Source organism: Elephas maximus, chromosome 17, assembly GCF_024166365.1.
Source record: "Elephas maximus indicus isolate mEleMax1 chromosome 17, mEleMax1 primary haplotype, whole genome shotgun sequence".
Taxonomy (NCBI): Eukaryota; Metazoa; Chordata; class Mammalia; order Proboscidea; family Elephantidae; genus Elephas; species Elephas maximus.
The window spans coordinates 48,313,371-48,339,367 of NC_064835.1; the positions used below are offsets into that span (position 1 = coordinate 48,313,371).

Here is a 25,997-nt window from a genome sequence, read left to right on the forward strand (position 1 = left end):
GACTTAACGGCAATGGGTTTGGTTTGGGGGTTTTAGAATGCTTAACAGGTTTCGGTGGAGCTTCCGGACAAGTCAGACTAGGAAGAAACGCCTGGTGACCTACTTCTGAAATTAGCCAATGAAATCTCTGTAGATCACAACGGTCCCATCCTGTTGTGCATAGGGTCTCCCTGAGTCTGGCTACTAGAAGACAGCTAACAATTACGTGACAGGCTCTCTCCTTCAGCACTGTAAAACAAGGGCCTAGAAAACAGTACTTCGCATACAGTAGGGTCTCGACGAAGCTCAGCATGTAATTGGGCATATTTGAAACAATAATGTCTTTTTGTTTTTATTAAATATATTTGAGAAAATAATACTTATTATCTTTCCTAAACTGGAAGATGTTAGGCCAAATGAATGGAATGCCAGCTATAATCAAATGACTAAATATGAGGGTATTACATAGTGTCTTACTTATCTAGTGCTGCTATAACAATACTGCAAGTGGGTGGCTTTAACAAACAGAAACTTATTTTCTCACAGTTTAGCAGGCTAGAAGTCTGAATTCAGGGTGTCAGCTCTAGAGGAAGGTTTTCTTTCTCTGTTGGCTCTGGAGTAAGGTCTCTATCTCTTTTGAGTTTCTGCTCCTGGTCGATCTTCATGTGGCATGGCATCTCTCCTCCTTCATCCCTGTTTGGTCGCTTGCTTGTTTAATCTTTTATATCTCAAAAGAGATTAACCTAAAACACATCCTACACTAATACTGTCTCATTAACATAACAAAGAAAACCCACTCCCAAATGGAATTATAACCACAGGTATGAAAACAAACCCAAACCAGATCATTCCGACTCATAGCAACCCTATAGGACAGCACAGAACTGCCCTATAGGGCCAAGGAGCAGCTGGTGGATTCGAACTGCCGACCTTTTGGTTAGCAGCTGAGCTCTTAACCACTGCATCACCAGGGCTTCAACCACAGGTATAAAACAAAAACACAAACCCAGTGCCGTTGGGTCGATTCCGACTCATAGTGATCCTATAGAACAGAGTAGAACTGCCCCATAGAGTTTTCGAGGAGCGCCTGGCAGAACTGCCAACGCTTTGGTTAGCAGCCATAGCACTTAACCACTACACCACCAGGGTTTCCAACCACAGGTATAGGGGTTAAGATTTACAACACATATTTTGAGGGGACATGATTCACATACACATATATATTTTTTATCAGCAACACTGTCGCTTGGTAGAACAGCATCTCAGCTCTTCCTGAACAACACTACGTTCCTTATTTTATTCCCGAGAATTAGTGGTCATGTATGCACAGTAAAACCTGCAAAAGCAGGAACCTGTGTACGGTGGAAACCTGTCAGAGAAGGAAAACTCAAATATTTTCCACTAAAAGGAGTGATAGAAAAATGGTAAGACTGCACCCTGTCAAAGGTGGAAAACTTGTAAGACCTGGAAAAACAAGGCTGTCCTGTTGAGTTTCAGTTCTCACAGGTTCCACTGTATATCTTTTCTAGTGTTCACTGAAACAGAAAAGAAAAAAAAAAATTCTCCCATTCATGTTGCCTAAGATCTCCTTTATGTAGAGAGTTATCTGGAGATATTCCATGCATATACAATATACAACAGTATTTACTGGTTGAAATGGATAAGGGTCAAACACCTAATATCAAGGTGTTCATGTTTAATAAGGTGCATACCAAAAAAAAAAAAAAAACCCAGTACAGAACATAAATATAGCAAGGCACATAAACGACTCACAGGAGCATTTAAAGTTATGGAGAGAAGGCTTCTGGTTGGTGCGGTCAGGGATGAGGAGGTAGAATATAAGATGGGTGTCATGGATTGAATTATGTCCCCCCAAAAATATGTGTTTCAACTTGATTAGGCCATGATTCCCAGTATTCTGTAGTTGTCCTCCATTTTGTGATTGTAATTTTATATTAAAGATTAGGGTGGGATTGTAACACCCTTAGTAGGTCATATCCCTGATCCAATATAAAGGGAGTTTCCCTGGGGTGTGGCCTGCACAACCTTTTATCTCTCAAGAGATAAAAGGAAAGGGTAGCAAGCAGACAGTTGGGGAACTCATACCACAAAGAAAGCAGCAGCAGGAGCAGAATGCGTCCTTTGAACTCGAGGTTCCTGCGCTGAGACGCTCCCAGACCAAGGAAAGACTGATGCATCACAAGGACCTTCCTTCAGAGCCGACAGTCAGAGAAAGCCTTCCCCTGGAGCTGGCGCCCTGAATTCGGCTTCTAGGTTACTGGACTGTGAGAGAATAAATTTCTCTTTGTTAAAGCCAACCGCTTGTGGTATTTCTGTTATAGCAACACTAGATGATTAAGACAATGGGTCTTAATGAATGGGGAGGATTTTAACAAGTGTGAGGTCATTCTAGGGAGTTAAGAATAGACCTCAAGTGGGAAGAGAGGGAGCGACGATACAGAATTTATTTAGAGCAGAGGTTCTCAAACTTTTTGGTCTCAGAACCCCTTTACACTCTTCAAAATTATTGAGGACTCCAAAGAGCTTTTAATTATATGGATTATATCTACTGGTATTTACTGTATTAGATATTAAAATGGAGAAACAATGAAAATGCTCATTCTATTAATTTCCTATTGCTGCTATAACAAATCACCACAAATTTATCATCTTACAGTTCCGTAGGCAGGAGTGCAAACAGGCTTTCGCTGGGCTAAAATCACGGTGTTTGAAGGGCTGTGTTCCTTCTGGAGGTTCTAGGGTTGCTGTGAGTCAGAATCAACTTGATGGCAATGGGTTTTTTTGTTTGTTTGTTTTTAGGGGAGATCTCTTTCCTTGCCTTTTCCAGCTTGCAGAGACGGCTTGCACTCCCTGGCTCATGGTCTCCTTCCATCTTCAAAGCTGGCAATCACATCACTCTGACTTCTGCTTCCGCCATCACATCTCCTGCCTACTTCTTTCTCTCACAAGGACCCTTGTGATTACACTGGGCACAAGAGATAATTCAGGATAGTCCCTCAAGATCCTTACTTAATCATATCTGCAAAGTCCCTTTTGTCATACAAGGTAACACGTTCACAGGTTTCAGGGGCTAGGGCATGGGGATCTTTGTTGTTGTTAGTACCCATTGAGTCAACTCTGACCCATGGCAACCTCATGTATGACAGAATGAAACATTGCCCGGTCCTTCCCCACCTTCATGATTGTATGCTTGGGCTCATCTTCCAGCAGTGTATTAGACAATACTGTGTTGCGATCCATAAAGTTTTCTTTGGTGAATTTGCGGAAGTAGATCACCAGGCCTTTCTTCCTAGTCTTAGCCTGGCAGCTCCACTGAAATCTGTCCACCTTGGGTGACCCTGCTAGTGTTTGAAATATCAGTGGCATAGCTTCCAGCATCAAAACAGCATGCAAACCACCTCAGTACAACAAACTGATGGATGGTTGCTGGGACGTCTTTGGGGGGCCATTATTCTCCCTAGCGTGTGTACTCATTTTAAAATAACAATTATGAACTCATTACATGTTAACATGCTTTTATGAAAAATAACTATTTCAAAATAATAATTAATGGGAAGAGTGGTGTGAGGGTTAAGGCTGTGTGTCAACTTGGCTGGGCCATGAATCTCAGTGGTTTGGCAGTTAGGATGTAGTTTGGTAGCTATGTAATGATGTAATCACCTCCATGATGAGATCTGCTATAAGCAGCCAATCACTTGAAAGGGTGTTTCCTTGGGGGTGTGGCCTGCAGCCAATATATGTGGACTTCTCCGGCAAAGCTCTTGCTCGCTCTGGATCCTGCATCTGGCTTGTCATCATCTGACCTCCGGTTCTTGGGACTTGAGCTAGCAGCTTACCTGCCGATCTTCGGATTGTCAGCCCCTGCAGCTATGTCAGTGGAAACCTCCAGCCTGACCCACAGACTTGAGACTTTCCAGCCTCAACAACCGTGTGAGCCATTTCTGATATAAATCTCTCTCTCTCTCTATGTATATATATAAAACCAAAATAAATAAATAAACCCCTTGCCATCGAGTCAATTCTGACTTACAGCAACTCTACAGGAAAGTAGAACTAAGCCACAGGGTTTATAGGAATGACTGGTGAATTTGAACTGCCTACCTTTTGGTTTGCAGCTGTTAACTCTTAATCACTGTACCACCAGGGCCTATATATATGCTTCACTGGTTTTGCTTCTCTAGAGAGCCCAGCATAAGACAAGTGGCATTATTTTACCTTTTGCAAATCTCTTTAACGTCTAACTTAATAGAATACTAGATTATAAAATTTGATTCTACATTCAATGTGTTACAGTATCATATCATGTTGTTGTTAGTTGCCATCGAGTTGGCCCTGACTCATGGTGATCCAATGGATAACAGAAGGAAATGCTGCTGGGTCCTGTGCCATTCCCATGGTCGATTACGGACTGGATAACGTTCCATAGTGATCCACAGTTTTTACTGGCTGATTTTCAGCAGTAGATTCCCAGGCCTTTCTTCCTAGTCCATCTTAGTCTGGAAGCTCTGCTGAAACTTGTCCAGCATCATAGCAACACACAAACTTCCAGTGATAGATGGATGGTCTCTGGAAAAACTTTACTGTACACTAATGAGTTAATGAGAATTAAAAAGGCAAATAATTTATTATTGTGAAAACAGTTTTGATTTTGTGGATCTCCATGAAAAGGCCACAGGCTTCCCAGGGGGTCCCTAGCTCCCTTAGAGCCACTAAGATGGTTGGACTTCAGTTTATCTGGGATATAGGGTGTGTAAGTGGGTGACAGGTTTTGAATACAATTGCTGCCACCTTAATCTCCCAACTATAGCAGCTACTGTGAGTCCAAAGACATCTACATATGCTGGAAAAGTATATTGAGACTGTTTTGGACTGAACTGTGTCCCCCCAAAATATGTGTCAACTTGGCTAGACTATGATTCCCAGTATTGTGTTATTGTCCATCATTTTGTCATATGATGTGATTTTCCTATGTGTTGTAAATCCTATCTCTGTGATGTTAATGATGTGGGATTAGTGGCAGTTATGTTAATGAGGCAAGACTCAAGCTACAAGATTAGGTTGTATCTTAAATCAATCTCTTTTGAGATAGAAAAGAGAGAAGAAAGCAGAGAGACATGGGGACGTCATAACACCAAGAAACAAGAGCCAGGAGAGCAGCATGTCCTTTGGACCTGGGGTCCCTGCGGTAAGAGGCTCCTCGACTGGGGAAGGCTGATGATAGGGACCTTCCCCAGAGCTGACAGCGAGAAAAAGCCTTCCCCTGGAGCTGGCACCCTGAATTCGGACTTCTTGCTTCCCAAACTGTGAGAAAATAAATTTCTCTTTGTTAAAGCCATCCACTTGTGGTATTTCTGTTACAGCAGCACTAGATGACGACGACAGGCATTGCATAAAGGCTCACTGAAAGTTTCTGAACTAAGGAGTGATGTGATTTGAACCTCTGAGTTACTTTAGGAGAGTCCTGATAACAATACATCTTAAGATCTAGTAAGAAGCATGTCAAGGGTGAAGATTTAGGACTTAGGTGAAAGATTAGGAAACTACGCACAGAAATTAATTTCGGGGTTTGAGATAGTGAAGCCAGAGAGGCTGCTAATGATATCCAGCCTGAGGTGTTGCTGTGTCATACAGGGCTGGAGTAGAATGAAACTGCTCATTGGCACTGAGTTCAAGGCCAAGGTGTTAGAAAACGCGTCATGCTGGCATCGCCTAGCTTAACAGTGGTAGGCAGGATGGGGATGGGAAGACCGCAATTCAATTGCTGAAGTTGCTAAGGAAAAGAGAGACTGCTTGGAGGCCCTTAGGTGACAGAGATATGAAATAAAGCAAGTCTAATGTAATTACTAATCGACCTTAAAAGCATGGAGAATTTACAGACATAATTATTTTAGGTAATTTTCAAATCCATTTCTCCATTTTACAAGTGGGAGTAGTAGTGCCATCTATTCCTAGGGAGAACCCTATACTGTGATAAATGATCTCGTTAGACATTGAAAACGCTTTGCAAACACAATAGAAGATATACAAGCTATTCAATAGATATACAAGTTATTCAGTTTCTAGCATATTCTCATGGTAATAAAGATCACTAACAGTATTTGCATAACGGTGGCTATTTACCATGTATACGATTACAGACTCTGTGGGACTCTGTACAAGTTTCTGCAGACTTCTAACTCAGCCCACAGGCTGCAGCCAAAATTATCTAAAATAAAAACTTCATGAAGAAAACCGTGGTTTAGTCTGAAGGAGTAGAAGCCGCGGCCGTGCAGCCCAAAGAATCTGGGTTCCTATCTAGTGGTTAAGACCTATGGCTGCTAACCAAAAGGTCGGCAGTTTGAATCCACGAGGCGCTCCTTGGAAACTCTATGGGGGAGTTCTACTCTGTCCTACAGGGTCACGACGAGTCGCAATTGACTCGAGGGCAATGGGTGTGGTTTTGGGGGGTTACGCCTGCTCCGCCAGCGGTCACGTACGTGAACGACACATTCAGCACAACGCTGCCTCCGGTGTTCCTTCTCCCACCAGGAGCCCGAGCACGACCCGGAAGAAGTCGCCCCTTCCACCGCCTTCTCAGCAATCGTTTCCGACTCGCAAGGCCCTCTACTGCCTGAGTACCGCAGCCGGCTACTATCCCAGCGGGCGCGCTCTCCCAGAGCATCCTGGGCGGGGGCGTGGGAGGTGGGAGGGAGTGGGAAGGGCGGGGAAAAGGCTGCGCGTGCGCAGTGGAGTTCGCTGCTCTTCCTGTGATCCCGGCGCGGAGGAGCGACCCGGACGCAAACACGCACGCCCGCCCGCACGCACGCACGCACGCCCTCCCTCCCTTACTCGCGCCGCCGCGGCAGCTCCCGCCTACGCCCTTATTGCCGTCCGCCCGGCCGCCGAGATGCTGCGGGCCTGTCAGTTATCGGGCGTGACCGCTGCCGCCCAGGTGAGCGCGGGAGTGGGTGCCCCGCGAGAGCGCGTGAGGAAGCTGACTTGGGCAGACGGCAGAAAACGGGGGCGGCTTAGGCCTTGCGTAGGCCCCGGGACAAAGGCATATGTCAGAGTCGCCCTCATTATGAGAGTTCCGGGCGGACCCGTGAGGCAGTTAAGTGGGGTAGTTCGTCGGGCTGGGATGACTGAGGGTTATTGGTGAAGCGGGGTGAGGTGTGGAGGGAAGGTGGCGGGGAGGCGGGCGCAGGGAGGGGGGCGCGGCTTCGGGGACGTGTTATCCAATCAGCACCGATCTGCCCCAGTCAGGGACCAATCCTGGCTGCTGGCGCCCGGGTCGCCGGTTGGGCACGTGAAAGCGGTGGGTTCGCGCAGCCAGTGGTTGAAGGTCGAAGTGGGGAGAACTAGAGCTCCCGGCAGGACGTTCGTATCCTAGGCTTGTTGTCTGTAACAAGGAGGTGCCTGGACAGCTGGGATAAAGAGTATGTGGTTTGGGGGTGTGGTGTCAAGGTTGTAATGATCTGGAGGGACAGCTTTGCTTTTTTTTCCGTAGCAGAGAACACATCAGAGCTATTGTTACTGTAGACAAAACTGAAAGATTCTAGTTTATGAAGCTCAAACTTCTGGTGCTTGAGAGAGAACAGGAGTCATGACCTTGTGCCCATTTCTGAGGTTAGCCTGGGGATCTGTGTCCCCAGGTGCTGGTACGACTTTGGCTGACATTAGAGGAGCCTGGACACCTAAACCTCTTTTAGTTCTGCGTAATTATCAAAGTAGCATTCCAAATTAAAAATAAAAAAAAGGTAAGCCTATTTCCATTGCTCACAGTTTCAGAAAATTTATATTTTGGTTAAGTGTTACATTGCGAAACAGGTACTTGTGACTCTGGCATTAATTGAACAAATTCTCCAGGCATAGTGAATAAGATCATAAAAATAAAACTTCTTATTTTCAAGTTTGCTTCTCTATCCATTCGTTGCTGGGGGGATGAATGAGAAGCAGCAGCCTGATCTGTAGGAAAGCAGGGACTGTTAGTTTCTATTATTGCATTAAAAACTAAAACAAATTGGCAACTTAAAACAACTCTTAAGTATTATCTTACTGTTACTATAGGTTAAAAGTTGGCATGAATGAGCTGGTTCTCTGCTCAGGGTCACACAGGCTGCAGTCAAAGTGGTGACTGTGCTTGGTTCTCATTTGGAGCTCAGAGTCCTCTTCCAGGCTCATGTGCTTCGTTGGCTGAATTCAGTTCCTTGCAGCTGTAGAACTGAAGTTCCTTTTTTCTTGCTAACTGTCGCCACTGTGCTCGGGTCTTAGAGACTGCCTGGAGTTCCTTGCCATGAGGCCCCCACGGGAGGTACATAACGTGGATGTTTCCTTTCTTCTAGGCCAACAGGCGCTTGTCTTTCTGACTTTGAAATCTGTCTTAACTTTCCAGTCTCTGACCTCTAGACCCAAATTTAAAGAGCTTGTGTCAAGGCCCACCTGGTTAAGCTCCGTTTTGGTTAATTCAAAGTCAACTGGTTAGTAACCTGAATTACATCAGCTAAATCTCTCTTGCCCCATAACCCTAGTCATGAAGGTAACAGCAGGGGAATGGAGATTGTGGAGGCCATCATGGAATTCTGCCTACCACAGGACCCAAGTGGGGCTAGAAAGAGTGGAGGAAACAGAGCTGCCTTTCAGGACAGAACTGTTGAAGTTTGTCTTCGGAGCCAGTATGAACCCCCGCAGCAGCTCTGCAGAGGACAGGTCTGGTGATCCGCATCTATAAAAATCACAGCCAGGAAAACCCTGTGGAACAGTTCTACTCCCAACACATGGGATCGCCAGGAGCAGAATTGACTATATGGCAACAGAGCCCTTGTTTTTTTTTGTTTTGTTTTGTTTTTTAGTGACATGCTCTTCCTTATTCTGCCTTCAGGTTACATCAGAATTCTCACTGATTATCTCCTTTGTGTCCCCCCCTAAACTCCAAAATTACATTTTCCATTTCTTTATCAAAATACTTTGATACTTACTGGGATACCATTTAGGAACTACTTTTTCGTACTAAACTATGAACCCTTTTGTAACTCTAAACCAAAACGACTAATCTTCCTGAGATAGCGTCTTGTAAAATTTATTGGTTTATTCTCACCGTCTCCTTAGTCATTGTATATAACATTTCATGTTTTGCTTTGTGAAACTCTTTGCTGTTTTAGCTTCACTCACACAATATTTTGGCTTCCATCTTAACCTTTTGTTTCTCTCCTGTTTCCTTTATTGAGGCTGATGCTTCTTGTCCCTCTAAACGTAACCACGTTGCTTTTCTGTACTCTTTTACCTAGAGTTACATCAATACTCAGAACTTCAATCCCTAAGCACATGACTCTTCAGCCTTCTTTTTTGAGCTTTGTATTCACATTTCTGAATTCTTGTTTGATTTTGTCAATTTTGTCCAAAATATTCCAGTTGTCAAGATCCTTCCCATCAAACCCTTTCTTAAATATCTCCCTGCTTTTCCTGTCATCCTTCTAGAGTCAGTTCTTTATGTATTCCAAAACTAAACCCATTGCCATTGAGTCGATTCCAACTTATAGTGACCATACAGGACAGAGTAGAACTGCCTCATAGAGTTCCCAAGGAGCGGCTGGTGGATTTAAACTGCCAACCTTTTGGTTAGCAGTTGAGCTCTTAACCACTGTGCCACCAGGGCTCCAGTTCTTTATATAGTGGTTATTAAAGCCTTTTTTAAAAGCACGCAGATCATGTCATACCCTTTGGTGACATCCTGTCACACCCACAGGGCTCTTCCTAATTTAGTTCCTTGCATATTTCATTTTCTGTTCTACCTCACTGTTCTTCTAGTATCTACACGACATGCTTGCTACGTTTTCATTTGTTGGTTCTTTAGCCAGGAACTCTTTCTACCCATCTTTGCTTAGCTTATTCCCTTCAGGTATTTTGTCAGATTTCACTTTTCCCTCAGAGAGGAGTCCTTACTGTTGTTTGTGAAATTGATTTCTCACCGCTCATCCCTTTCTTGTGTCACTCAGTCCTTGCCCTGCTTTGTTTTACTTTGTGGCTTTTACCACTACCTTGCATCATAATGGACGTTTATTGTGTTCCCCCACTAAAATAGAAGCTCCACCAATCGAATGTGTCCGTGTCGTCCACTGCTGTATTTTCAGGACCAAGAATAGTACCTGGTTCCTAGTAGGTGCTCAGTAAATATTTGTAGCCTGCTTGGATGAAAGAATGAATGTGTTCCATGAATTTTTTTTTACTCCCCAAAAGTAGATTTGATCTCCCTTTGAACTCTCATAGATTTGGAACCTCTTGTGGTATTTACCTTATTCTTTATGTCTGGTCTCATCGTCTTTGCACCCTCTACAGAGCCTCACATGTAGGTATCCAGCAGAAATGAGTTGTTTTCTCTCATGTTCTCTCTTTTGTCCGGAAATGTGCCTCAGAGCTCTGCACCTGAAGCTCCTTTTTTAGTTTATTTCCCAGACCTCCCACCATCTTTCTTCCCTTAGATTCAGCACAGCATTTGTAGGCCTGACCTTTTGAAGTGGGCTTTCCTTCAGAACTAGAGGCATTGGGTTCGGAGGATGTGGGCTGTCAGTCTGGCCTGTGTAACAGTCTCCCAAACTGCAGACTTGAGAGTGGTCATCTGAACATGCAGTAGTCTGATTGCTTATAACTTAAATACGATTATCTTGAGGCTTGAGCATCCAGCTTATTTAAGACCAGTGTTGATAACAAGTCTATTTTAGAACTCAGTCTGTGTGTGGACATTCTTAACTATCATCTTCTAGAATCCTTTGTTAGGGTTATAAACAGTCTGTTACTTAGTAATAGAGCCATGCACACATGCTAGAAAGTAGTCAGTAGACCATCCCAGGGTGGCCTGCAGCCTGCTGTCTGATTGCTCCTGCCCATACTGGAATCCTTTTTATTATTTGTGTTCATGTGTCTAGACCAGGGAGTTTCAACCGTTGTGAAATACATTTTATATCATAACCTAGTGCACATGAGTGAGAATATATAACTAGTCCCTGCTCACACATGCATGCTGGGAAAAGCAAAGAAGTATCAAGTCCCGGCTTCAGCCATACTGATTGATATCTGCCATTTCCTTGTCATAACTGAGGAGCAGTTTTTCTTCTAGATGAAGAAATGTATTTATGCTCAGAGATGATAGTGCTTCAGTGCGAAATCTACTGGATTTTTTGTGAGATATGTTTTTTAACCTTAGTGCATGATTCTTATAAAATATTTTAAGTTTAGAAAAAGTCGAGTTGTTGCATATTAATCTGTATTTCAAATGTAGAGCTGACCATTAACTTCTGGGTGCCTTTTGTTAGTGTGAGAGGAATCCTATGACCAAAACATTGCTAGTTACAGTAACAGCAAAGTCTAGTGAGGCAGCCAGAGCTCACAGGTAGGGTTTGTAGAAGGTGACTTACATTACAGTCTCTGTTTTCAGCTTGTTGGATTGTGGTTTCTTTATATATGTTCACTTTAGTAGAGCTGAGGAGTAGATGGTCTGTGCAAGAGTATTGTGTGGGGATTGGATGTTCTGTCTTGCCTTTTAAATTTCTTATGTTTCTGTGGGTTAGGAATGTATTAAAAGATTCTAAGTCAAGGGCAAATTGCTCCGTAACATTATTGCCCTTTCTGCATCATGGGGGAAACCCTGGTGGTGTAGTGGTTAAGAGCTACAGCTGCTAACCAAAGGGTCCGCAGTTTGAATCCACCAGGCACTCCTTGGAAACTCTATGGGGCAGTTCTACTTTGTCCTACAGGGTCGCTATGAGTCGGAATCGACTCGATGGCACTGGGTTTGGTTTTGGTTTGGTCTACATCATGGGTTCTTACTAATGAAAATGAATCCCAGAATTAAGAACTATCCAGTATTTTGTGTGCTAAAGTACTTAGTTTATACAGTAAAACTTAGGAAAACCAGAACCTGTGTAAGGTGGAAACCAGTCAGGGAAGGAGAACTCAAATATTTTCCACTAGTAGAGAGTGATGGAAAAGCGGTTAAGGCTGCAGCCTGTCAAAGGCGGAAAACTTTCGAGACCCAGAGAAACAAGGCAGTCTGGGTGAGTTGCAGCTCTTACAGGTTTCACCGTACAAATGAAAAGATAATACAGCTTGGTGCCTGAGAAAGAGCGCTCTGAAGGCAGAACACCTGGTTTCAAATCCCGACTGCCACTTTCTGCTCTATGACCTTGGACGATTTTTTTTTAACTTCTTTGTGCCTAATTTTAACTGTGAAAATAAGGATGATAATAATACCTGTTTCACAGGATGTTGTGAGGATTAAATAAGAAAATGTTTGTAAAGTTTTAGAATAGGACCAGACCCATAGCAAGTACTCCTAAAAGTTAGCTGTTACTAAGCACTATATGTAGTTGTTTTGTTTTGTAAAATGAGGCTAAAAGTAAAATTTTTTTCTTCAATGTATTAAAAAAAAAAAACAACAACCCACTGCCGATGAGTTGATTCCGACTCATAGCAACCCTATAGGGTGGAGTAGAACTGCTCCACAGAGTTTCCAAGGAGCGCCTGGTAGATTCAAACTGCCGAACTCTTGGTTAGCAGCCATAGCACTCAACCGCTACACCACCAGGGTTTCCTCTTTAATGTATGTAAACTTAAAATTGACTTAGTATATCTGAGTGGTTAAAAGTGTGATTTGAATCATGGTTCCTTAATTTATAAACTGTATGACTGTGAGGAGATTGCTTAGTTTTTCTAAACCCTAGTTTCCCTACTTGTAAAACATAGATATAATCATACTTTCTCTGTATGTTTGTTACGAGGCATTTACGCCTAATGCATATAAGGCATTTAGCACAGCCCATAGTTTATAATAAGTGTTCAGAATGATAGCTATTTTATTTCTATTCTATTATTTGACTTCTTATGTTTATTTCAGATCTTTTTATTGTTATTAAGTTCCTAAATGGAGTAGTTAGTGTTGCAGATTACAATGCAGTAAAGAAGTACGGACAAATTAGAGGGATAGATCAGGGAAGAAGACTATCAGGTAAAGATTTAATGGAACTGAGTGAGGTGAAAACCTGCCACCTGTTATATTCCATGACCACGTGGAACTTACCCTAGGAATGGAAGGGTGGTGAAATATACAAAAATCAATGTGATATAATAGTATATCACATTAGTAGAGTGAACAGAAAAAAACACAGTCATCTAAGTTGGTGCAGGAAAAGCATGTGACAAAATCCAAGACTCTTTCCTGATAAATACACTCAACAAACTAAGAATAGAAGTGAACTTCTTCAACGTGATAAAAGGCATTTGTGAAAAACCCATAGCTAGCATCGTACTCAGTGGTGAAAGATGGAAAGCTTTCTCCTGAAGAGCAGGAACAGAAAGGATGCGGGCTCTCACCACTTGTATTCGGCAATGTATTTGGAGTTCTAGCCAGAAAAATTAGGTGTGAAAAAGAAATAACAGGCATCCAAATTAGAAAGTAAGAAGTGAAAATATTGCTATTGAAGTTGACATGCAAACAGAAAATCCTAAAGAATCCGTAAAAAGTATTAAAGCTAATAAACATTCAGCAGAGTTGCAATTTACAAGATCAACACAAAAGAACTGTTGTATTTCTGCACGCTAGCAGTGAACAAGCTGAAAAGGAAATTAAGAAAACAGTTCCATTTACAGTAGCATTAAAAAGAATAAAAGACAGGAATAAATGTTAACCAAGGAGGTACAAGACTTGTACACTGGAAAGTACAAAATATTGCTGAAATAAAGAAGACCTAAATAAATGGAGAGACATCACATGTACGTGAATTGGAAGATTTACTGTTGCCAAGATAGCAATACTCCCATATTAGTCTATCTATATAATCAGTGTAATTACTATCAAAATCCTAGTGTTACTGTTTTGTAGAAATGGACAAGCTGATCCTGAAAGTCATATGTAATTGCAAGGAATCCCCCATAGCCAGAACAATCTTTAAAGAGAGCAAAGTTGCAGGACCCACACTTCCTGATTTCAAAACTTAACCACAAAGCTACAGTAATAAAAAATGTACTGCATAAGGGTAGACAGACATGTAGATCAATGGAATAGAGTTGGGAGTCCAGAAATACATACATACATCTATGTCCAGTTTTTTGACAAAAGTGACAAGACCATTCAATGGGGGGAAGAATACTCTCTTTAATAAATGGTGCTAAGATAACTGGATATTATATATCAAAAAATGAGGTTGGACCATTATATCATACTATGTATAAAAATAAACCCAAAGTGGAGCAAAGACCTAAATGTAGAGCTAAAACTGTAAAACTTTTTTTTTTAATTGTACTTTAGATGATTTACAGAGCAAATTAGTTTCTCGTTAAACAGTTAATACACATATTATTTTGTGACCTTTGTTGCCAAGCCCACAGCGTGTCAACACTCGGCCCTTCTTGACCTTGGGTTCCCTGTTACCAGCTTCCCTGACCTCTCCTGCCCTCTTGTCCTCGCCCCTGGGCTCGTATGCCCATTTAGTCTCATTTCGTAGAATTGTAAAACTTGTAAGAAGACAAAGGGTTACATCTTTATGACTTCGGATTTGGCAGTGATTTCTTAGATATGATACCAAAAGTACAAGCAACAAATATAACAGGCCACCCTAAGCTTGGTGTAAAACAGTGACATTTATTTATTGCCTCAGTTTTGGGGGTTGTCTGGACTCAGGCAGTTCTTAGTGTCTTTCATGAGGTTGCAGATAGACTGGGACTGGGGCTGTCATGAAGGCACCTCACTGTCTGGTGGTTGATAATGGCTGCAGCTGGGACAACTGGGAATGTGGGCTGGAACACCTCTCTGGCCTCTCCATGTGTCTGGTTCCAACAGCAAGTGTAACAAGAGATAGAGGCAGGCAGAAGATGTATCTCCTTTACATCCTTGCTTCAGAAGTCAGAGTATTACTTCCTTTACTAATGAATTAGCAACAAAGGCCTGCCCTTTGTTTAAAGGAAGGGCACTTAGACCTTATTTTTCATGGGGGAGTGGCAAGGTTCTGGAAGAGCAGATGGTACAGAAAATACTGTTACTGCCGATTTTGAGTAATAGAATCAATCTGCCATGTCTGCCCTCTGGCCACATGACTCACATCTCCCCACATGAAAACACATCACAACATTCCCTGCAACCCTCCAAAGTCTCACCCCATCACAGCATCTGGTTTCTAGTCAAGGACCAGGTTTTGTCATCTAAGTCAGATCCTTGTGCAGATGGGGCACTTCGGGTGTGGACCCTAGGGTACAACTCCTTAAACTTTTCCTTTCAGTCTGAATACCTGTGAACCAGAGACAAAAGTTATCAGCTCCCCATACATCCAACATACAGTGGTGTGAAAGGCACAGGATAATCACAGTAGATGCTTCCATTCAAAAAGGCAGAAATCAGGGAGATACAGCAGTCGCTGAACCATCCCAGAAAACCAAACCGGGTGCAGTGGAGTTGATTCGACCCTATAGGACAGAGTAGGACAATCCCGTGGGGTTTCCAAGGCTATAATCTTTACAGAAGCAGAACACCAGGCGTTTTCAGCCTTTCAGTTGGCAGCCAAGCGCTTAAGCACTGTGCTACCGGGGCTCCTGGGCTTCTGGTACCACCTTTGAATTATCCTTCCTTTTCCAGAAAATGTAGCCTGTATTTGCAGCTGGGGTTTCTCAGCTTACTTCCTGCTCATAGAAATTTGAATGCAAAAGCCTGTTTTCATTTTGTACTTTTCCCTTTAAATTCAGGCTAGTAAGTTGTTCATTGATGTAGTTCTCTTTAACAACTTTGTGCATTTTTTGTGACTCATATTGGGCATTTCTGTTGGATAAAATCTACACCCACAATCTTACCAAGATAAGCCCTATCTGTTTTGGACTCTGGGAGATTGGTTGGGATAACACCCTAAAGATTCTTAGTTGCCTATCCCTGGAGAAGGACATCATGGTTGGTAAAGTAGAGGGTCAGTGAAAAAGAGGAAGACCCTCTCCCATTTGGATTGACACAGTGACTGCAACAATGGGCTCAATCATAGCGATTGTGAAGATGGCGCAGGACCTGGGCAGTGTTTCATTCTGTTGTACATAGGGTCGCATAGGGTTACCATAGTCGGCATCGACTCGAAGGAACCCAGCAACAACAACGTTGTTTAACAGAATCTGTGAAGCATACCCTTAAGATTCTTAGAGGGTCTTTTTTCTGTGAGGAAAGGTTTTATTACTCCTATCTAAGGTGTACCTCTTTTGGTATTTCTGAGATCTTACCAAAACCAAAAAAACCCAGTGCCGTCTAGTCGATTCCAACTCATCGCAACCTTATAGGACAGGTTAGAACTGCCCCATAGAGTTTCCAAGGAGCGCCTGGCGGATTTGAGCTGCCAACCCTTTGATTAGCAGCTGTAGCACTTAACTGCTACGCCACCAGAGTTTCTGAGGTCTTAGAGGATCTTTTTTTTTTTTTTTTTTTAATAATTTTTATTGAGCTTTTAAGTGAACGTTTACAAATCAAGTCAGTCTGTCACATATAAGCTTATATACACCTTACTCCATACTCCCACTTAACTCTCCCCCTAATGAGTCAGCCCTTCCAGTCTCTCCTTTCGTGACAGTTTTGCCAGTTTCTAACCCTCTCTATGCTCCTATTTCCCCTCCAGACAGGAGATGCCAACACAGTCTCAGGTGTCCACCTGATACAAGTAGCTCACTCTTCAGCAGCATCTCTCTCCAACCCATTGTCCAGTCCCTTCCATGTCTGATGAGTTGTCTTCTGGAATGGTTCCTGTCCTGGGCCAACAGAAGGTTTGGGGACCATGACCGCCAGGATTCCTCTAGTCTTAGTCAGACCATTAAGTGTGGTCTTTTTATGAGAATTTGGGGTCTGCATCCCACTGATCTCCTGCTCCCTCAGGGGTTCTCTGTTGTGCTCCCTGTCAGGGCAGTCATTGGTTGTGGCTGGGCGCCATTCTAATTCTTCTGGTCTCAGGATGATGTAAGTCTCTGGTTCATGTGGCCCTTTCTGTCTCTTGGGCTCATAGTTGTCATGTGACCTTGGTGTTCTTCATTCACCTTTGATCCAGGTGGGTTGAGACCAATTGATGCATCTTAGATGGCCGCTTGTTAGCATTTAAGACCCCAGACGCCACATTTTAGAGGATCTTTTAGTCACGCACTGGAGATGATCTTTGATTCGAGGCCCTTTCTCTATTTGAGAATCATTTGCTGATTGGAGAGACTAGGAATTATTTTTTAATCTACCAAGTCCTGGCTACTTTATATTGTTTCTCGATTTTACTTGAAAACTAATTTTTTTTTTTTTAAGTTCATCTCTTCTTACTATGCTTAGCTAAAAGATATCAGTTTGCACTTTCAACTGTTCTGCTTGGAACTCTCTTCAATGAAATTCGTTGATTTAATACGTGTATTTCCTATTTTCCTTATTGCTGAAGGTGGCAGTTCTGATAAACATCTGCTACTACATAACCAGGATCCCTTTTTCCTGCAAGTTCCAAAAGCATTTTTCGCCTTACGCCTTCACTGATAGCCTCTGGGAAAGCTGCCAGGCTTCTAACAGTCTCAGCAAGGCCCTTCCAGCTCCCACCCTGCCAGTCCCAAAGTCAGTGCCGCGTGTTTTATGTCAGAGCAGCGCTCCACTTCTTACCGACAACTCTTCTGGTTGTCTATAGGTATGCAACAGACCACGCCAAACTTGGTCATTGAATAACGATGATCATTTCTTATTAACTCTCAGTTTGAGGGACTTCTGAGCTCTGCCAAGTGGTTCTCAGGGGCCTCTCATGAGATTGCAAGGTTCAGGAAGGTGGCAAGATGCTATAAAAGCGTGTGGAATGGGAAATATGGCTGGAACAACTGTTGGAAAATACAATCTGCCACAATTAGTAAGCAAAAACAAAAAAACCCACAATTGGTCGTCATCAGAGGATAGGTAGTAAATAAAGGAAAGAACCAAGCATTTATCCCACCTTTTCTGTGTGAACTGTGCTGCTGGGTAACGAATTGAGGGTGAGGGGAAGCATTTTTATATTTATAAAATAATACATGAAAAGGCAATGGTAGAATTAGCTGCCACTTTTGCAACCTCCAATAAATTAACAAATCTGGACGTTGAGCATCAACATGATTGATAGCATCACAAAAAGACAGACAGCTAGACATTGTCGGGCTCCTGGTGAAAGAATACAATACTACTCATAGTCGCGCCAAAGAGAACAGACCTGAGTTTGGGCATGTGTCTGAATCTGACACCAGTTGGCGGGAACATGTTAAATTGCACTGCAAGCAAAATCCAATTTGTGGAAAATTCTGTAGCTCAGACAACCTAGATTCTTAAGGAGTTTAACTGTTGGAAGGAAAACCTATGGATTAAGACTTTTTTTTTTCTTTTTAGTTGGCAAGACTAAACTGATACTTAAAGATTCATACTTGGTTGATAAAGCTGTGAAAAAACTCAATTTTTTGACTTTGAAAGCTTTATTTAGAATACAAAGGCATGCTAAATAGGATATGAGAGTATGCTAATAAGTAGAATATTTTTTATTAAGAGTCACTGATTCAGATAAAATTCCTATGGAGTCGTGATAAAATAACTTGTTTTTTCATACTGAAATATGAAACCTTTCATCATTTTATGGACGCAATACATCTTTTCACATTTTATCGCCCCGTAAATCAGGATGCATCTTACAATTGATAGTGTGTTGTTTAATTGAGAGCATTTTTCCTTTCTTAGTGGTATATAAAGTTCTTAATATGTGATGAAATAAGGTAGATTAAAAATTAAGCTCAGCATTAAAAAAAACAAATAAGCAAGACTATGGTGTTAGTTTCCTAGGGCTGACACAACAAATTACCAGAAACTGCTGGCTTAAAATAACAGGAGTTTATTCTCTCACTGTTTAAGAGGCTAGAAGTCCAGAATTAAAGTGTGAGCAGGGCTGGTTCCTTCTGGAGGCTCTGAGGGAGAATCTCTTAGATGCCTCTCCTAGCGTTTGGTGATGGCAGGCTTTCCCGGCATTCCTTGGCTTATAGCTGCATCACTCCAGGCTCTGTCTCTGACATCTCTTGGCCTTCTTCCCTGTGTGTGTTCCTCTGTCCAAATTTTCTTGTTATAAGGATACTGGTCACTTTGTATTTGGGGTCTACCCTTACCCAGCATGGCTTCATTTTAACTAATAATGTCTGCAGAGACCCTGTTTTCAGAGAAAATCACACACTGATATTCCTGCCGAACATGAATTTTTGGGTTATGATTCACCTTACACTAGGTTCAAATACTTAAATGTAAAAAAATGGAGCCATGAAAGTAGAAGAAACTGCGAAAGAATTATAATCTGAGGATGTCTTTATAAGCAAATCCAGAAGCCATAAAAGAAAACATCGATGGTTTTTATTATGTAAAAATAATTTTTTACATGGTATAGGCTACCGTAAGCAAAAACAGAAAGCAGATCACAGAGCAGTTAAAAGGATTTGGAAATATCAGACCCATGGCTAATTTCTCTTCATGTATAAAGAGCACCTACAAAAGAATATGGAAAAGGTCAGTCTGATTTAAAAAGTGGACTAAGACTGTGGTCTGACATTTCACAGAAAAGGCGATACAAATAGATCATAAATATACAAAAAGATACACAGCCTCAATCATATATAAAAGAAATGGTGATTAAAACTAAACTGAAACTCTGTGTTTTTACCTCTCAGATTGGCAGTGTTAAAACATAAACACACACACACACACGCACACACAAACTTGATACACAGTGTGTTGGAGAAGACGTGGGAAAACATGTACCCTCATTACTGGAGGGCAGTTTGACTAATTTGGTAATATTTATCAACAATGCAAATTTTGCTTTTAGAAATTAATCCTACAGGTATATTTGCAAAATGATATATGTATGATATTACGCAGGCAGCATTATTAATTATAACAAAATTTTAGAAAAAAACTCAATGCCCATCAGTAGGGGGCTGGTTAAGTACATGAAGTAACATCTATGTGGTGGAATACTGACTCACTAACACCCACTAGGAAGCTTTTCAAGTACCAATATAGAATGATCTCAGTGGCACATTGTTAAAGGACCTTTAGTACAGAACAAGGCTATATTATGCTGTCATTTGTGTGAAGGGGGAGGCTTAGGAAAACACGTGCATTTGGGTCAGTATTCTTTGGAGCAGTTCTCTGTAACGCCTGAAGTTACCAGGAGTTGGAGTTGACTTGACAGCAACAGGTTATATGAAAATTTGTATAAACAGACATTTGGGTAAGTCTGCACAGAATACCTCCGGATACATGAGAAACTGATAGTGTTGGTTGCCTGTAGAGAGGGAATCTGGGTCACTGGGGGACAGAAGTATGAGGGAGGCTTCACTTGATACACATTTAAACCTTTTGAATTTTTATTTTAAAATTTAGACCTTAAACGTAATACCAGGAATTATAAACTTAAAATATATTCTAGCAAAGGGAGGATAGGATCAGTGTAAGAAAAGCAGAAGATGGATTAAAGAAACATATCTAAAAGAATATTGAGGGGAATTAGAGCGTTTTCAAATTCTGGTGTAATTTAACTCTTGTTTCTCAGAGTCAGTTATCCGTTATTATGCTTGCTGCTTGATGTTTTGATTAGCTAATTATCCACTATTGACAGCTTTTTAACTGTTGACCTGAATACCTATCTAGACCTATGAAGGTAAAAAATACAACCTTAATAAGACACAACTTAAATGTTTTTCTGATACATTCCCGCAAGTCAGCCAAGAGCCCTGGTGATCCAAAGGGTTAAGCACTTGGCTGCTAACTGAAAGATTGGTGATTCAGACCCACCCAGTGGCTCCATGGAAGAAAGACCTGGCAATCTGCTTCTATCAAGATTACAACCGAGAAAACTCTATGGGGCAGTTCCGCTCTCACGTGGGTCACTATGAATCAGAACTGACACGTCACTACCTAACGACAGGTCAGCAAAAATGAGGCATTGGTGGTTCAGTGGTAGAAATCTCACCTTCCATGAGGAAGGCCTTGGTTCAGTTCCTGGGCAATGCATTTCACGTGTGGCCACCACTGTCCTCGTGGCTTGCGTGTTGCTCTGATGCTGAATAGGCTTCAGAGGCACTTCCAGACTGACTGACGAGTGAGAATGGTCTGGTGGTCTGTTCGTGATTGTGACAGTCAGCTGGTGAAAACCCTGTGGATCACAACGACCCCGTCTACAGCCGATCGTTCCCTGTGCGTGGGGTAGCCATGATTCAGGGCCAACATGACTTCAGCTAAGAACATGTCAGTAAAATGGAGTTGTTGACACGTGGACATAGATGCGATTTTGTTCAAAATTTCATACTACCTGGTCTAGAGAACAGAAGGAAAACAGCTTTTTCTCTTAAAAGTTTTACATGTTGAGAATTCTACACTTTAGGTAATAATTGAAATGTCTTTTAATACCAATTGTAGCTGCTTTATTTTCAAAAATCTAGTTTTTTGTTTTTCAAGATGTATTAAAATATTAATTAGACTTTACCTCTGGGCCATGGCAAATAGAGTGTAATTTGTAACTATAGTTCTGGAGTAATTCCATGTGTACTCTGATTGTGTGACCTATTTTCTTAAAACTAAAGAAGAAATTTTAAAGGAATTTTTTTCTTCCTTATAGTCTTTAGATGTAATTTCAGCAAGGGTCCTAGAGAGAGCCTTTTTTATGTTTGTTTTCTTGCATGTTGCAGTTTGATTTTCTAATGGTTAAAAGGAAAAATTTCATTTATGGATGCTCTAAGCTTGGAATTCCAAATTGATAGATGTGAATGGTTTTAAACTAGTTTATCAGAGCATTCCTCAAATAACATTTAAGTGCTTGTTTGTTTTATCTGAAGGGTTCACAGATTTTTAGAGAACATTGGGGGTCTGTGTATATTACTTTGATTAAAATGAATCACTAATTGCATGCAAAAGAATGAAGCCAAATCCATACCTCACACAATGTATGAAAATTAACTCAGTGTATCAGTAACTTACATGTAAGAACTAAAACCATAAAACTCTTAGAACAAAACTGGGGGTAATGCCTTGAGACTTGTTTTCAACAATGGATTTTTAGATACGACACCAAGAGCATGCACAACAAAAGACAAACTAAATAACTTGGACTTCATCAAATTTAAAAACTTTTGTGCATCAAAGGGCTTTATCAACAAAGTAAGGAAACAGCTTACATGATGGGAGAGAATATTTGGGAACCATATATTAAGGGTTTAATATCCAGAATATATAAATAAAACTCCTGTAACTCAAGAAAAAGACAAGCCAATCAAAAAATGGGCAAAGAACTTGAATATACAAAGGACCAATAAGCACATGAAAAGATTCTCAATGTCATTAGTCATTGGGGAATGCATGTATCAAAACCACAATGAGATACCGCTTCATTCCCTCTAGGATGGCTATCATCAGAAAAATGGAAAAGAACAAATGTTGGTGAGGGTATGGAGAAATTGGAACCCTCATCCACTGCTGGTGGGATTATAAAATGGTACAGCCACTGTGGAAAACATTTTGGTGGTTCCTCAGAAAGTTAAACAGAATTACCATATGATCCGGCAATTCCACTCTTCTGTGTATACCCAAAAGACTTGAAAACAGGGACTCAAGCAGATGCTTGTACAGTGATGTTCATTGCCACATCATTCACAATCACCAAAAGATGGAAACAGCCCAGGTGTCCATCAGCAGATGAATAGATAAAATACAATACACACACAACAGAGTATTATTCAGTCATAAAGAGAAATGAAATTCTGGTACATGCTACAATATGGATGAAACTTGAAAACATTATGCTGAGTGAAATAAGTCAAACACAAAAGGATCCTACTCATATGAACTATGTAGAACAGGTAAACAGAGACAAAGGTTTATTCATGATTACTAGGTGTGGGAGGAAAACCCATTGCCCTCAAGTCAGTTCTAACTCACAGTGACCCTACAGGACAGAGGAGAACTGCCCCATAGGCTTTCCAAGGAGCAGCTGGTGGATTCAAACTGCTGACCCTTTGAGTAGCAGCTGACCTTTTGGTTAGCAACCATAGCTCTTAACCACTATGCCACCAGGGCTCCAAGAGTCGGAGGAAAGGCAGGAGTTGCTGTTTGAGGGGCACTGAGTTTCTGTTCCGGATGATGAAGAAATTAGGAAATGGTAACAGTGATGGTTGTACAGCATGGTGAATGTAATTAATGTCACTGAACTGCACACCTAACAGTGGTTGAAATGCCATTTTGTTATATTTTCCCCGATAAAAACAAATCACAAAGAATTGACCTGATCGTATGCTTCTGTTGAAGAAGACCAGGTATATGGAGATAAAGTATAGCTTGGCATTTACAGCATTAGTTAAACAATTTCTTTACAAATACGTTGGCTTTTAGCCTAACATACACTAACAGAAATACAAAATGAACTTAGATTTCGATGAATGCCTCTAGGAATTGACTGGTTACATAATTAGCGTAGAGATGGAAAACTTGGTGTTCGGAAAGTTCAGCCATGGTTGGCTGTCCCCCTGGGTGAATTTGTAACTATCCTATAGTGCAGCGCTTGTAGCCAGACTGGCAATTTTCTAGATGTCCATATTCTTTACAAAGTAAAAAATACTGTAAACTGTTATATTTTTGTCAATCAGGGAGTCATATGGCAAATCCCCATTATGTCCAAGAAACAATTAGCATGTAGCACTTGAAAGTGCTAATTGACCCTGGTCCAATAATGTTTTTTTCAAATTCTTAAAAGTAATTCTATATAAACCTTGGGTCGCAGGAAATCTGTGTTTTTAAGGGTCCACAAATATGTTTCATAGTAAATTGATTCCTGAAAGTAAGATAATTTTTTGTTTAATGAAAACACTTGTAATAAAAGTGTTATTTTTGAGTAACCAACTCTAAAAGCTTCCCAGATTGTTTTCACTATATTGTTGGTAATATTTTCTCCCTTCCTCTCTAGAGTTGTCTGTGTGGGAAACTTGTCCTTCGTCCGTTGCGACCCTGCCGTAGATACTCCACTTCAGGCAGTTCTGGGTACGTATTGTCTCCCTGTAACTAGACTCAAACTTTGTGCCGTGAAGGGCTCTCCTGTGTGTGTATTTTCCTTGAATGTGGGAATAGCTGCTGAAAACCCAATTTTTTCAAAAAAGGGGTGCATACAATAGAGATTCGCTGTAATGTCTTTGGGGTGCCCTCTGGAGCCTTACTTACATGTGGGTGAAAATTGATCTGGATGACCCTTTCAGTTCTTCAGTAATTGAATGGCATCCACAGCAGACCCCCTCGTGCTTTCTTCTGTTCTGTGGCAAGTAGATTTATATTCAGAACCTAGCAAGTTGTGATTTAAAAATATTTTATTTGGTATTTGTATTATCTTGTTTTTGTAAAGGGTATGTTATATTTTTAGAAATGTTTAAGGAAGAGGTGCTTTGAAAGTTAGTGGTAGTTCTTTTTGGACTCAAAGGAAATCTCATGATTGTGGACATCTGAGTTTTAAGTATTAAAGGGTAGATTCCTTTACGATTACTAGTGTCCACTCCCCCCCACTTCTGTCAAGTCGATTCCGACTCATAGCGACCCTATAGTACAGGGTAGAACTGCCCCATTGAGTTTCCAAGGAGCGCCTGGTGGATTCGAACTGCCGACCTTTTGGTTAACAGCTGTAGCTCTTAACCACTGCACCACCAGGGTTCCCGATGTCTGTCTAGATATTACTTTTTAGAAAAGTTTAGTTTCCTTTTAATAAATTAGGTGCTCTGGTAGCTCAGGGTTAAGCTCTCAGCAGCTAACCGGAAGGCTGGCAGTTCGAATCCTCCAGCTGCCCCGTGGTAGAAAGATGTGGGTCTGCTTCCATAAAGATTACAGCCTTAGAAACCCTATGAGGGCAGCGCTGCTCTGTCCTGTAGAGTCGCCTTGAGCTGGAATTGACTCGATGGCATTGGATTGTTAATAAATACTGTCATCTATTGCAGACATGTTAAAAACAAATCAGGGAAGGAGGGTATGTAGCTTTGGTGGTAAAGCTGGCCGCAGCGTCTGAGTCCTGGTAGAGAAGTAGTGTTAGAGGCCTTGGAGACTCGTACATCAGCCAAGGGAAAGAGCTCCTGGAGAGCCAAGAAATACAGTGTGTTTCCTGTTTCTTTCACTTAGGTTGACTGCTGGCAAGATTGCTGGAGCTGGCCTTTTGTTCGTTGGTGGAGGTGTTGGTGGCACTATCCTGTATGCTAAATGGGATTCCCATTTCCGGGAAAGTGTAGAGAAAACCATACCTTACTCAGACAAACTCTTTGAGATCGTTCTTGGTTCTGCACCTTATAATATTCCATTGCCAAAGAAGCCGGTAAGAGTTTTCCACATTGCAATTTATCCTTATTTTAAAAGCAAGTTTTTTTTTTCAACCTTGAGAATATTTTGTATGTACAGTTCAGTAGAACTTGCCAGATGTGTGTTTGTAAGTGCCCTTTAAGTTGAACTTACATTTATCTGTGTGCGTGAGGTTTTGTCCCCGTGGAGCCCCAGAAGTGCCGTCACCTAGCATGTGCTGTGTCGGAGATAATCAGTCAGCACACGAGAGCCAGTGCAGGAGACGGCTCAGGTCGGGGGGCACTGGTGCCTGTGGCCACAGGCTTCTGTGGCAGCCTGGGCCTTTGCAGCTGTCAGACACTAAACACACAGTGTAGACTGGTCATGACGCAGAGCCCACGTGTGAGAGTTAGCGACTTAGAGACAGCAGGATTTTCAGCTGTGCACTGATTGGTTGGCAGGAGTATCTTCCAGTAAGCCAACTTTGTGCACATTCTTCAGAGTCTCACTTTTGTACCCCACCAGGCTTAAAAAAAACTTTTTTTTAAACTAGTCTTAAATGTTTCTTTATTTAAACACCCAAAACCAAACCAAACCCATTGCTGTCAAATTGGTTCTGACTCAAAGCAACCCTATAGGACAGAGTGGAGCTGCCCCATAGGGTGTCCAAAGCTGTAAATCTTTATGGACGCAG

At 41.6% G+C, this 25,997-nt stretch overlaps 1 protein-coding gene across 2 annotated transcripts in view; it reads left to right on the top strand.

Annotated features, from left to right (window-relative positions):
- Positions 1-6,767: 6,767 nt before the first annotated feature.
- Positions 6,768-25,997, top strand: part of IMMT (inner membrane mitochondrial protein) — a 44,758-nt gene continuing 25,528 nt past the window's right edge. For both annotated transcript variants that reach the window (XM_049856759.1, XM_049856760.1), the window contains exons 1-3: positions 6,768-6,931; positions 23,961-24,034; positions 25,151-25,340. In XM_049856759.1, coding sequence (XP_049712716.1) covers positions 6,887-6,931; positions 23,961-24,034; positions 25,151-25,340 — 309 coding nt within the window. In that variant the 5' untranslated portion in view covers positions 6,768-6,886. The remainder of the gene's footprint in view (positions 6,932-23,960; positions 24,035-25,150; positions 25,341-25,997) is intronic.